The 14,736-nt window shown below is 42.0% G+C and overlaps 1 protein-coding gene across 1 annotated transcript; it reads left to right on the top strand.

The window, feature by feature from the left end:
* Positions 1-2,086: 2,086 nt before the first annotated feature.
* Positions 2,087-10,761, top strand: LOC139421948 (fibroblast growth factor receptor homolog 1-like). The gene is made up of 12 exons (XM_071173085.1): positions 2,087-2,152; positions 5,361-5,508; positions 5,597-5,693; positions 5,831-6,083; positions 6,182-6,320; positions 7,690-7,788; positions 7,901-8,061; positions 8,188-8,325; positions 8,410-8,521; positions 8,986-9,085; positions 9,730-9,829; positions 9,968-10,761. The coding sequence occupies exons 2-12, from the start codon at positions 5,361-5,363 to the stop codon at positions 10,052-10,054; spliced, it is 1,434 nt and encodes a 477-aa protein (XP_071029186.1). The 5' UTR covers positions 2,087-2,152; the 3' UTR covers positions 10,055-10,761.
* Positions 10,762-14,736: the final 3,975 nt, after the last annotated feature.

The following is a 14,736-nucleotide window of genomic DNA, read 5'->3' as shown; positions in this document are numbered from 1 at the left end:
TTCTGGAATTTTCCAAGCTGTTTAAAGGCACAGTCAACTTAGTATATGTACATTTCTGACCCACTGGAATTGTGATTAAGTGAAATAATCTGTAAACAATTGTTGGGAAAATGATTTGGGTCATGCACAAAGTAGATATACTAACCGGCTCGCCAAAACTATAATTTTTTAGCAAGAAATTTGTGAAGTGGTTGAAAAACGAGTTTTAATGACTCCAACCTAAGTGTAAACTTCTGACTTTAACGGTACATTATCTTAATATTTTATTTAACTAGGCAAGTCAGTTGATGAAATTCTTATTTACAATGACGGCCTACACTGGCCAAACCCAGACGACGCTGGACCAATTGTGCGCCGCCCTATGGGACTCCCAATCACGGATGGTTGTTATACAGCCTGGATTCGAACCAGGGTGTTTATAGTGACGCCTCTAGCACTGAGATGCAGTGCCTTAGACCGCTGCGCCACTCGGGAGCCCTAATGCAAGTCATGAGTTCACAAATTCGAAGGACGTTGTGAATAATGTTGCATCTTTCTGAATGCCATGGGTATTAGGTATTTGATTTAGGCAGAGTGGGACATTTGACAGTTTGAGCAGTTGTACCTTACCGTTATTCAACAATTTAATAGCTAGCTTTTCCCTCTGAGCTTTGAAAGATGTATTTACTGTAACTATATTGACATACACTGTATGTGACACATAGGAGTTGAATTGAATCTAATCAGATGGAGAAAAAAATCACAAACTCTAGGCTGTGAGCTATAGTATATCCATTACAATACACGGCTCTCATTTCTTAAGTCTTGTTGAGGTATATGCTTTATTTGGTGAATCAATTACTGATTATAACAGCTGGACAGAAACCTACCAACTCTACCTGGCCTATGATGGTAGAATGATACACATCCTGATAATTATATTTTTTTACATTTTTAACATTAGCCGGCTATTGCCGTGGTCATTTTCAGAATTGTCCCCCCGAAAAGCTTGATGCAGTGAATACTACTGAATGATTTATTTATTTTGTTTTATGTCTATTTAGTTTTAGTTTTTTAATTTATTAATTTCATGTACTTTTGTAAAATGTTTAAATTTAAAATGTATTTTGCAATAACCCTTGAGGAAAAACTTAAATGTACATAAATACTTTTGGAAAAAGGATGTATTGGAATATGAACTGTAAAGATCTGCCTTGTATATGAAGTGAATTAGTTTCTGTAACTATTAAAGCAGCCAATGAACTACACAGCCTGTCTCCCTTTTTCTTGTACAGACTTATTCGGCGGCAGGTAGCCTAGTGGTTGGACTAATAACCGAAAGATTACAAGATTGAATCCCAAGCTGACAAGGTAAAAATCTGTTGTTCTGCCCCTGAACAAGGCAGTTAACCCACTGTTCCTAGGCCGTCATTGAAAATAAGAATTTGTTCTTAACTGACTTGCCTAGTTAAATAAAGGTTTTTTTTTACATTTGGAAAATGTCATGTAATTGTATAATGGTCATGACTTAATAACATTGTCATAACTAGCCTAAGCTAGACAATATTCTCAGAATGGTCTGTTGTATAGTAATCCCCAGGAGTTAATAAACCTTAGGACCACATATGTTCGAGAAGCAAAGCTCAAAGAACTGTTGTAGAAGTACTTCCTATGAGGAAACCACAATATAGACACCATGTCGGCCCCCATCCCCCTTAGAGATATGTAACTGTTGGTGAATGTAAACATCAGAGCACTGCAGGGAAATGCCTCCCACCTCATAGCACTCCATGACACACACGCTTGATAACCACAGAGATGACTAAATGGAACTTTTTTTTATTTTATTTTTTTACACATGGCCAAATTTCCAGCTTTAACTCTTAATGTTTAATTTAAAACAATAAGTGGCCCGTCATAAAGTGTTAATCAACAGCCACTTCTTTTGTCACCCAAAAGCTCATACTAGTGCATGATTGTAGGATGACTTGAAAGCTAAATTGTTGCAGCGAGACAGTGGTGTTGAAGACTAAGCTCCTCTTTCCTGTGAGTGAGGGACAACAGGAAGTGAGGTAAAGAACATATGTAGGTGGTCCACAAAGTGATCACAATAGAAAAGGTTTCACATGAATTTGGATAGGTGTTTGAATATCTACCTGCATGGGCTCTATGGGTAAGATCTCCTCTCTATATCAGCTCAATATAACTAATTAAAAACTAATTATGGCTCTATGCCTACTTCAAATAACATTTTATTGGTCACACATATATTTAACAGACATTGCGGGTGTAGTGAAATGCTTGTGTACCTAGTTTCAACAGTGCAGTAGTATCTAACAATTCACAACGATACACACATCTAGAAGTAAAGAATGGAATTAAGAAATATATAAATGTTAGGACGAGCAATGTCGGAGTGGGATTGACTAAAATAGAATACAGTATATACAAATAAGATGAGTAAAGCAGTATGTAAACATTATTAAAGTGACTAGTGTTCCAGTATTAAAGTGGCCAGTGATTCCATGGCTATGCTGTCGTGTCTTTGGCATCATTAAAAGTGAAGATTTATTTTATCAAATCAATTCTCTAATTATTATTACGTGATTAAACTAATCATGTAAACCTAATTAACTAGGAAGTCAGGGCACCAAGGAAAATCTTCAGATTACCAAGTTATAACTCTTCAGATATTTTCATATCTGATCAATTAGTCTTCTACTAATGAATTATTCTTTACCTCACGCCAGTCTCATTCCAAACGTCGTAAATTGTTGGTTATCTCCGCGAACACAACCTTTACTATGAATCATCCATACACCAATTGGCTTAATCATTTATTTACTAACTAAATAATCACAGAAATGCATAAACAAACAAACAGTAGATAGGTTGCTAACAAGGATAGGGAAGATTCCCCAATGGGCTAAGCCAATATGATGGCTTGGTGGACAAAGGGAAGTGGGTGTGGACAGAAAGAGTGGGAAAGACAAAAGGGATCACTACACACAGTTGATAATTATATTTATTGAAATGCTAATCCTTTGCACATGAACACTAACTAATTCGGGAATAATTGCAATCGATATATATTTACACCCATGTGTCTTGTGATCTCTTCGCATCCCAGGTTTACATAATTTCTAGCTGCAGACTAGAAATTAGTATCTAAGATTTGCTCTTATTCTGTAGGGATCGGTAGTCTCAGAGTTGAACCATTTCCAGCCGTGTAGCCAATGCTCCACGTGGTATGGTTAGGAATTCAATAACTATTCGCAATCACAGCTCACGCGGGTGGGTTTGCTTAGTCTTGGCACTCAAACCTGTGCCACGTCAGTTTACACAGAGGTACGCATGGTCTGAAAAGGATTTCCTTGGGGGGGGGGGGGGTTTATTTGTAACAGTAGAAAAGGCGGTTCAATGATGCCTGATCATGTCTGTGCTCACGGGGGCGGGCCAATGACTTAGTTAAACTTTAAAGGGAATACAATTCTATCACATTAAAGGCTTAACATAACATTACATCATTTCACAAATAGTTTCATCTTCAACTCATTCATTTTATACAAGAATTAGATGGAAACATCATAATTGAGAAATGTGCACATTCAGAGATATACAGTTGAGGACGGAAGTTTACAAACACTTAGGTTGGAGTGATTAAACTCGTTTTTCAACCACTCCACGCTAGGCCAATTGTGCGTCGCCCCACGGACCTCCCGGTCGCGGCCGGTTACGACAGAGCCTGGCCGCGAACCTAGGGACTCTGATGGCACAGCTGGCGCTGCAGTACAGCGCCCTTAACCACTGCGCCACCCGGGAGGCCTTAACATCCGGTGATTTTGCAGAGAGCCACATGAATTTATAGAAATACTCATAATAAACATTGCTAAAACATACAACTTGTGCATGGAATTTTAGATCCACATCTCCTTAATGCAACCGCTGTGTCAGATTTTTTTTAAACTTTACGGAAAAAGAAAACCATGCAATAATCTGAGTACGGCGCTCAGACGACAAATCAAGCCAAACAGATATCCGCCATGTTGGAGTCAACAGAAGTCAGAAAAAACATTATATATATATATATATATATATATATATTCACTTACTTTTGATGATCTTCATCAGAATGCACTCCCAGGAATCCCAGTTCCACAATAAATGTTTGTTTTGTTCGACAATGTCCATAATTTATGTCGAAATATCTCCTTTTGATAGCGCGTTCAATTCACAAATCCAAACTCACGACGTGCGGGCAGGTCCAGGCAAAAGTTCAGAAGAAAAGTCATATATAGAAACATGTCAAACGATGTATAGAATCAATCTTTAGGATGTTTTTAACATAAATCTTCAATAATGTTCCAACCGGGGAATTCCTTTGTCTGTAGAAATGCAATGGAACAGAACTCGCTCTCACGTGAACGCGCGAGACTGAGCTCGTGCCTCTCTGGCAGGCCTCTGACTCAATCCCCTCTCATTCGCCCCCACTTCACAGTAGAAGCCTCAAACAATGTTCTAAATACTGTTGACATCTAGTGGAAGCCTTAGGAAGTGCAATATGACCCCATAGACACTGTGCAGGCTAAGAGTTGAAAAACTACAAACCTCAGATTTCCCACTTCCTGGTAGGATTTTTTCTCCGGTTTTTGCCTGCCATATAAGTTCTGTTATACTCACAGACATCATTCAAACTGTTTTAGAAACTTCAGAGTGTTTTCTATCCAAATCTACTATATGCATATTCTAGCTTTTATGGCTGAGTAGCAGGCAGTTTAATTTGGGCACGCTTTTCATCCAAAATTCCCAATGCTGCCCCCTACCCTAGAGAAGTTAAGTGTCCACGGACCATTCCCACCTTCTCAGAAGTGGACATTTTGTTTCATTTTCCCATTTTGGGGATTTAGGGGTTCGGCCATGTGAAATCCTTTGTTCACTCTGTGGTCTCTCTGCATGAAAAGGGGAAGAGTCTCCGCCAGGAATTTACGACCTGAGATGACAGAACCTGGGTGTAGGAGAGACAGAGAGGGGGAAGCCCCGATCTATACCCAGAAAGAGACACGTCATGACAATGTATATAGGGCAGCAGCTACTAAGGTGCAGGGTTGAGTAACCGAGTGGTAGCTGGCTAGTGATGGCTATTTAACAGTCTGATGGCCTTGAGATTAAAAAGTTTGAGGTTCTTAGGGGCCAAGCCAAATTTCTTCAGCCTCCTGAGGTACACACTGTTTGTGTGGGTAGACCATTTCAGATCATCAGTGATGTGTACGCTGATGAACTTGAAGCTTTCCACCTTCTCCACTGTGGTCCCATCGATGTGGATGGGGACTTTAGAACAACTCCTTGCTCATCATTTCACATTGTTGCTCTTGATTCCTCAGATGAAGGCAATGTGCACACTCAAAAGAACAATGTCATATGTGAATACAAGCAACAATCACACAGAAACCTCCCTCATCAGCAACATAACAAGACCTTCAAATATAATACATTATCTTGATAATACATTCTCAACAGATCCTGTAGTAGGTGAGTCCTATAATCATATGTCATGTGAGAAGTTTACTGATGCCGGTTTCTCATGCTGTGATGTAACGGTGAACATGTCTTTTCTCAGATGGTGTCAAATTTAATGGGATGTTCTACATTTTAATCGGTATTTCTGGGTTTACTGTTACCATTGTCCTTTTACTGGCCATTCTGTGGACAATGAAGTAAGTTTATAGCTCAACTACTTGTTAACATATCAAACGTGTACCTTTCCTTAATACAGTATCAGCAGCGGATGTGTTTATTCCATACTGGATGCAGTAATATACAGTACAACTAACTTTTTTCATACCCTTTCCAGGTATCGCACTTTGATTCACACCATTCGAGAGCTGCAGGGTGTTGAGGGTCTATTGGGCAGAGCTCCTCCATCCAACCCCCCAGCTCTAAGTCCCCTAACCTTGAGGAAGTGTCTAGTGCGTGAGACTAGAATCCCACTAGAGCTTGTCTCTGTCACTCTGGGACAGGAGTATCAGAACACTAGCTCGCCCACTCCCCTGCTCAGGCAGACAACCGAGTCAGCTTCTAGGTCTCTCTGGAGACCACAGCAAACGGTAAACTCAGGTTGAAGAAAAAGCTACAGGGTAAAATAACATTCTCATACTTAAATCTAGCTGTAGAATGTTGTAACAGCATGGACTTAATTTCCCAGGGTTCCTGCTTCAACACATCAGGGCTGGGCATGCAGCAACTCATCAAAGCAGGGAGGGAAGGGGTGTACTACAAGGCTAAGATGACGCGTGGCACCTGCAAGGGTCACTCCATTGTCACCTGCAAGATGACCAAAGAGGGTAAGGACAAATCCACCAAGCTTACTACTAAACTCAGCTAAAAAAGTAACGTCCCTTTTTCACGTCCCTTTCAATTTGTAAAAATCCAAATAACTTCACAGATCTTCATTGTAAAGGCTTTAAACACTGTTTCCCATGCTTGTTCACTGAATCATAAACAATTAATGAACAAGCACCTGTGGAACGGTCGTTAAGACACTAACAGCTTACAGACAGTAGTCAATTAAGGTCACAGTTATGAACACTTAGGACACTAAAGAGGCCTTTCTACTGACTGAAAAACACCAAAAGAAAGCTGGCCAGGGTCCCTGCTCACCTGCGTGAACGTGCCTTAGGCATGCTGCAAGGAGGCATGCGGATGTGGCCAGGACAATAAATTGCAATGTCCATACTGTGAGACGCCTAAGACAGCGCTACAGGGAGACAGGACGGACAGCTGATCGTCCTTGCAGTGGCAGACAACGTGTAACAACACCTCACCAGACATCACCGGCAACAACGTCGCCTATGGGCACAAACCCACCATCACTGGACCAGACAGGACTGGCAAAAAGCGCTCTTCACCGACGAGTCGCGGTTTTCTCTCACCAGAGGTGATTGTCGGATTCGCGTTTATTGTCGAAGGAATGATCGTTACATCGAGGCCTGTACTCTGGAGCGGGATCGATTTGGAGGTGGAGGGTCCGTCATGGTCTGGGACGGTGTGTCACAGCATCATCAGACTGAGCTTGATGTCATTGCAGGCAATCTCAACGCTGTGCGTTATAGGGAAGACATCCTCCTCCCTAATGTGGTAGCCTTCCTGCAGGCTCATCCTGTCATGACCCTCCAGCATGACAATGCCACCAGCCATACTGCTCATTCTGTGCATGATTTCCTGCTAGACAGAAATGTCTTGGTGGAAGAGTAGGGTAACATCTCACAGCAAGAACTGGCAAATCTGTTGCAGTCCATGAGGAGGAGACGCGCTGCAGTACCTAATGCAGCTGGTGGCCACACCAGATACTGACTGTTATTTTTTATTTTGACCCTCCCTTTGTTCATGGACACATTATTCCATTTCTGTTAGTCACTTGTCTGTGGAACTTGTTCAGTTTATGTCTCAGTTGTTGAATCTTGTTATGTTCATACAAATATTTACACATGTTAAGTTTGCTGAAAATAAACACAGTTGACAGTTTGAGGACGTTTATTTTTTTGCTGAGTTTATTTAACGTTGTTAGTCAATACCAAAAAGACAATGCACTGTACTCCTCACAATAATACATGTACCAATCACAGCCCTCACCATCAGAGATTTACTGTTTGAAATGCACCCAGGAGCTTATACCTACCAAAACAGTTGATAAGCGTGGTTTGTTCTCGGTAGGGGTTACCCACAGGAGGGTAGCCAGGGAGGTGAACATCATGAGGAAGCTGGGTACCCACAAGAACGTGCTGCAGCTGCTAGACTGGAACATCACACAGGGTAAGAGTCACAGACTTGTTCATTAAGCATTAATTGTTTCTGAAATTTGGACCATGGCAAAAAGTTATACAGTAAGGTGGTGTTGTGTGTGTTTCATTTTCCTTTACTCCAGCTCCTTACATGCTGATCCTGGAGTCGGTGAGCAGTGGGACCCTGCGAAGTTTCCTGCAAGTGAATCAACACCAACTGAGCAGGGACAGTGATCTGCAAAAGCACTTCACCACAGCAGCATATCACATTGCCCATGCAATGAGACACCTGCGCTCTAAAATGGTACATTAGAATCATTTGAAAAATCCATCAACAATGTCATATATTTCACCTTTGTCTGTGGTCACCACACATACATATTTGACTACAGTCCCCATAATCTCTGTTGCACAATTGTTCATACTACAGGTGGTGCACTGTGACCTAGCCCTGAGGAACATCATGGTTAACCATTTCCCCAGAGAGGTGAAGCTGGCGGAGTTTGGACTAGCCCAAGACCTGACTCTTTTGAGCAGCCGTCGCAGCAGCCACAAAGGAGACCACTTGGTGAGGAGGACTGTCTTGGAGTCACCCAGGCGTTGTGACCAGAGCATAATTTAACTTGGCTGTTCTTTTTGGTTCTGTTCGCAGCAAAAAGTGCCCCTGCGTTGGTATCCCCCAGAGTACTTCAGAAACAACTACTACAGCTTCAAAGGGGATGTCTGGGCATTTGGCATTGTGCTGTGGGAGATGCAAACGTTTGGTAAAATGGAAAGAGCACCTGAGATTAACTGAGAAAAATGTATTCACTAACGTATTAATAATGAATTTTCATTTTTTTTAGGGGGTAGATCAAATTTAATATTAAAGATAGATTGTAGCTTCCATCAATGTAATTGTCTGCATCATTTCCAATCCCCAATATGTAGTTTTAGTAAATGTATACAGTATCAGTTAAACATTTGGACACACCTACTCATTCAAGGGTTTTTCTTTATTTTCACTATTTTCTACATTGTAGATGTTTAACTTTGCTGTTTCACAAAAGTTTTGAAAATATATCAATTTTACAGACACAGTAGATTTTACATTTGTGATCTTGTTGTTATTTGTCCCACCCTTCAGCTCCATTCAACCCCTCCCATCTAGCTCTTAACACCATCCATACTGGATTTCCATTTGCCATGTATTTTTTAACAGTGCTGTAATGATTCGTCTTAATCTTAGGGACCTTACCATATCCCAACCTGGAGACTTTAGAGTTGGTGGTGCGCTACATCTGCTCTGGACACAGGAACTCAGAACCAGAGACATGTAGGCCAGAGATGTGAGTAATTATCCCCCTTCAGATACTTTTTTACATGGAATATTTCCAGGCATATCTGACTGCTCATGTGTATTTGCATGATACTGGTGCGCTAGTAAACTTAGCAAAATAAAGAAATGTCCCCTTTTCAGGACCCTGTCTTTCAAAGATAATTCATAAAAATCCAAATAACTTCACAGATCATTGTAAAGGGTTTAAACACTGTTTCCCAATTAATGAACATGCACCTGTGGAACGGTCATTAAGACACTAACAGCTTACAGACGGTAGGCAATTAAGGTCACAGTTATGAAAACTTAGGACACTAAAGAGGCCTTTCTACTGACTGAAAAACACCAAAAGAAAGATGGCCAGGGTCCCTGCTCGTCTGCGTGAACGTGCCTTAAGCATGCTGCAAGGAGGCATGAGGACTGCAGATGTGGCCAGAGCAATAAATTCCAATGTCCTTACTGTGAGAAGCCTAAAACAGCGCTACAGGGAGACAGGATGGACAGCCAATCGTCCTCACAGTGGCAGACCACGTGTAACAGCACCTGCACAGGATCGGTACATCTTAACATCACACCTGCGGGACAGGTACAGGATGGCAACAACAACTGCCTGAGTTACACCAGTGTTTATGCCACATATCCCTTTCCTTCTAGACTGCAGATGATGAAGGACTGCTGGCTGGAGTCCTACACCCAAAGGCCCTCCTTCAACAACATAGTCAGTGTCCTGGAGAACATCCTGGAGGATGATGCAGTGAGTGTGGCGTTTTCAGTTACCGTTCCCCTTGCATCTCCCATCCTTCTCTGTTGTAAAAACGTATTTAAGAGGCAATCTAGGCATGCAAAATGTTACCTTTCCATGCAGTAATTTGTGTTTGTATATTGTCTGCAGGATTACATCAAAGTGAACAACAGACTAGCCAATGTTGGATATGGCAACCAAGATCAAGTCTGCCTTACTCTCCTTCATTACGACTGAATATGTGCAGAGAGGAAGAGGTGAAGCCTCAGTATATAGATCAGCTTTGATATGTGCAAGTTACTTCATGCATAACATGTTTGGATGTGCATGTTTGCAAAATCTGCTTTTTATTTTACTTAGGGAAGTAGGTCTACTACAATGACATTACACTGAATGGGCAAAACTTTAGGAACAGGTATTTAATATTAAGTTGCACTTCCTTTTGCTCTCAGAACAGCCTCAATTCATCGGGGCATCGGGGCAGACTACAAGGTGTCAAAAGCATTCCACATGGATGCTGGCCCATGTTCACTCCAATGCTTCCCACAGTTGTGTCAAGTTGGCTGGATGTCCTTTGGGTGGTGGACCAGTTTTGATACACACAGGAAACTGTTGAGAGTGAAAAACCCAGCAGTGTTGCAGTTCTTGAGACACTCAAACCGGTGCGCCTGGCACCTACTACCATACCCTGTTCATAGGCACTTAAATATTTTGTCTTGCCCATTCACCCATTCACAGAATAGCACACATACACAATCAATGTCTCACTTGTCAAGGCTTAAAAATCCTTCTTTAACATGTCTTCTCCCATTCAGCTACACTGATTGAAGTGGATTTAACAAGTGAAATCAATCAGATCACAGCTTTCACCTGGTTCAACTCCAGGTGTCATAAATGCATGACCCTCCCCTTGTACTGTAAATAAATGGAATTAACTAAAATAATAATAACTGTAGTGACCCTGTGTTTATAAAGGTGGATATCAACTTTGCCACTTCTGCATGTTTTTGTGGCACAGTTTGTGCCATGCAGGGCTACGGGCCAGAAGGTTGAGGATTCGCTGACAACCACAGAAGAGCTCACTCTCCCTGCCTGTTTCGTTACTTCAAGATCAAAGCCGGTTGCAGACAGTGATCAGCTAGGGGGAATCAGATTTTCAACATTTTGATGCCATATTTTATAATATAAAATACACTGCTCAAAAAAATAACAGGAACACTAAAATAACACATCCTAGATCTGAATGAATGAAATGCTCTTATTAAATACTTTTTTCTTTACATAGTTGAATGTGCTGACAACAAAATCACACAAAAATGATCAATGGAAATCAAATTTATCAACCCATGGAGGTCTGGATTTGGAGTCACACTCAAAATTAAAGTGGAAAACCACACTACAGGCTGATCCAACTTTGATGTAATGTCCTTAAAACAAGTCAAAATGAGGCTCAGTAGTGTGTGTGGCCTCCACGTGCCTGTATGACCTCCCTACAATGCCTGGGCATGCTCCTGATGAGGTGGCGGATGGTCTCCTGAGGGATCTCCTCCCAGACCTGGACTAAAGCATCCGCCAACTCCTGGACAGTCTGTGGTAGTCTGTGGTGCAACGTGGCATTGGTGGATGGAGCGAGACATGATGTCCCAGATGTGCTCAATTGGATTCAGGTCTGGGGAACGGGTGGGCCAGTCCATAGCATCAATGCCTTCCTCTTGCAGGAACTGCTGACACACTCCAGACACATGAGGTCTTGCATTAGGATGAACCCAGGGACAACCGCACCAGCATATGGTCTCACAAGGGGTCTGAGGATCTCATCTCGGTACCTAATGGCAGTCAGGCTACCTCTGGCGAGCACATGGAGGGCTGTGCGGCCCCCCAAAGAAATGCCACCCCACACCATGACTGACCCACCACCAAACCGGTCATGCTGGAAGATGTTGCAGGCAGCAGAACGTTCTCCACGGCGTCTCCAGACTCTGTCACGTCTGTCACATGTGCTCAGTGTGAACCTGCTTTCATCTGTGAAGAGCACAGGGCGCCAGTGGCGAATTTGTCAATCTTGGTGTTCTCTGGCAAATGCCAAACGTCCTGCACGGTGTTGGGCTGTAAGCACAACCCCCACCTGTGGACGTCGGGCCCTCATACCACCCTCATGGAGTCTGTTTCTGACCGTTTGAGCAGACACATGCACATTTGTGGCCTGCTGGAGGTCATTTTGCAGGGCTCTGGCAGTGCTCCTCCTGCTCCTCCTTGCACAAAGGCGAATGTAGCGGTCCTGCTGCTGGGTTGTTGCCCTCCTACTGCCTCATCCACGTCTCCTGATGTACTGGCCTGTCTCCTGGTAGCGCCTCCATGCTCTGGACACTACGCTGACAGACACAGCAAACCTTCTTGCCACAGCTCGCATTGATGTGTCATCCTGGATGAGCTGCACTACCTGAGCCACTTGTGTGGGTTGTAGACTCCGTCTCATGCTACCACTAGAGTGAAAGTACCACCAGCATTCATAAGTGACCAAAACATCAGCCAGGAAGCATAGGAACTGAGAAGTGGTCTGTGGTCACCACCTGCAGAACCACTCCTTTATTGGGGGTGTCTTGCTAATTGCCTATAATTTCCACCTGTTGTCTATTCCATTTGCACAACAGCATGTGAAATGTATTGTCAATCAGTGTTTCTTCCTAAGTGGACAGTTTGATTTCACAGAAGTGTGATTGAATTGGAGTTACATTGTGTTGTTTAAGTGTTCCCTTTATTTTTTTGAGCAGTGTATATGAAACAAATCTTTCACCAACAGGTTTATGTGCCAATGCACCACACAACCAATAAACAAAACATACCGACTTCGGGTCTTCAATATCACGGTTTTCATTTTCAACACAACAACAAATATACTGTCTCGACAAACAGAAAACACATCCCTTCCTACCTTAGGCTTACCAAGTATCAAAGGCTTGGCTTGACAATCTCTGAATGTCTTAAACTTTTTGGTCTCTTTCCAATTATCAAATTGCAGCTGGACAGTTTGGATTGATTTTATTTGTCAGTAAAAAAAACACATTTACAGTATAAACAAATAATTGTAAAAGTGACTGGGATTTCACAATAAAGTCAGGGACTAATTTCCATTGTGGCCCCTACATTTGCTGCAGCATATGCTAGTAATATATGGACTAAATACGCGTCTAATTTGCACATCTCTATCTGACTTTCGGGGGTCAACCTATTTTTTTATTGCAAATATTATTTTTGATTTATTTCAGCTGTATAGTTTTAAAACAGCATATCGCTTGCATATTGTTGCTTTAAATCAGTGTGCACCGGAGCACTATGTCATTGTCTTTCTCTCTCTCCATCAATTCCATTCAAATTGCATCCAAAATAGATAATCCTGTTCAAAAAGTATATATATATATATATATATACAGTGCCTTGCGAAAGTATTCAGCCCCCTTGAACTTTGCGACCTTTTGCCACATTTCAGGCTTCAAACATAAAGATATAAAACTGTATTTTTTTGTGAAGAATCAACAACAAGTGGGACACAGTCACGAAGTGGAACGACATTTATTGGATATTTCAAACTTTTTTAACAAATCAAAAACTGAAAAATTGGGCGTGCAAAATTATTCAGCCCCCTTAAGTTAATACTTTGTAGCGCCACCTTTTGCTGCGATTACAGCTGTAAGTCGCTTGGGGTATGTCTCTATCAGTTTTGCACATCGAGAGACTGAAATTTTTTCCCATTCCTCTTTGCAAAACAGCTCGAGCTCAGTGAGGTTGGATGGAGAGCATTTGTGAACAGCAGTTTTCAGTTCTTTCCACAGATTCTCGATTGGATTCAGGTCTGGACTTTGACTTGGCCATTCTAACACCTGGATATGTTTATTTTTGAACCATTCCATTGTAGATTTTGCTTTATGTTTTGGATCATTGTCTTGTTGGAAGACATATCTCCGTCCCAGTCTCAGGTCTTTTGCAGACTCCATCAGGTTTTCTTCCAGAATGGTCCTGTATTTGGCTCCATCCATCTTCCCATCAATTTTAACCATCTTCCCTGTCCCTGCTGAAGAAAAGCAGGCCCAAACCATGATGCTGCCACCACCATGTTTGACAGTGGGGATGGTGTGTTCAGCTGTGTTGCTTTTACGCCAAACATAACGTTTTGCATTGTTGCCAAAAAGTTCAATTTTGGTTTCATCTGACCAGAGCACCTTCTTCCACATGTTTGGTGTGTCTCCCAGGTGGCTTGTGGCAAACTTTAAACAACACTTTTTATGGATATCTTTAAGAAATGGCTTTCTTCTTGCCACTCTTCCATAAAGGCCAGATTTGTGCAATATACGACTGATTGTTGTCCTATGGACAGAGTCTCCCACCTCAGCTGTAGATCTCTGCAGTTCATCCAGAGTGATCATGGGCCTCTTGGCTGCATCTCTGATCAGTCTTCTCCTTGTATGAGCTGAAAGTTTAGAGGGACGGCCAGGTCTTGGTAGATTTGCAGTGGTCTGATACTCCTTCCATTTCAATATTATCGCTTGCACAGTGCTCCTTGGGATGTTTAAAGCTTGGGAAATCTTTTTGTATCCAAATCCGGCTTTAAACTTCTTCACAACAGTATCTCGGACCTGCCTGGTGTTTTCCTTGTTCTTCATGATGCTCTCTGCGCTTTTAACGGACCTCTGAGACTATCACAGTGCAGGTGCATTTATACGGAGACTTGATTACACACAGGTGGGTTGTATTTATCATCATTAGTCATTTAGGTCAACATTGGATCATTCAGAGATCCTCACTGAACTACTGGAGAGAGTTTGCTGCACTGAAAGTAAAGGGGCTGAATAATTTTGCACGCCCAATTTTTCAGTTTTTGATTTGTTAAAAAAGTTCGAAATATCCAATAAATGTCGTTCCAC

The sequence above is a fragment of the Oncorhynchus clarkii genome, chromosome 12 (genome assembly GCF_045791955.1).
Source record: "Oncorhynchus clarkii lewisi isolate Uvic-CL-2024 chromosome 12, UVic_Ocla_1.0, whole genome shotgun sequence".
Taxonomy (NCBI): domain Eukaryota; kingdom Metazoa; phylum Chordata; class Actinopteri; order Salmoniformes; family Salmonidae; genus Oncorhynchus; species Oncorhynchus clarkii.
Note: the sequence above shows the minus strand (reverse complement) of the source record. Positions and strands in the feature narration are given on the sequence as shown.

Excerpts from the sequence above, each read along its gene's own strand:
- LOC139421948 (XM_071173085.1), top strand. The coding sequence starts at position 5,361 with ATGAAGGCAATGTGCACACTCAAAAGAACAATGTCATATGTGAATACA. Across the intron at positions 7,789-7,900 it reads AGACTGGAACATCACACAGG|CTCCTTACATGCTGATCCTG; the intron begins GTAAGAGTCACA and ends CCTTTACTCCAG. Across the intron at positions 8,326-8,409 it reads GCCACAAAGGAGACCACTTG|CAAAAAGTGCCCCTGCGTTG; the intron begins GTGAGGAGGACT and ends TTCTGTTCGCAG.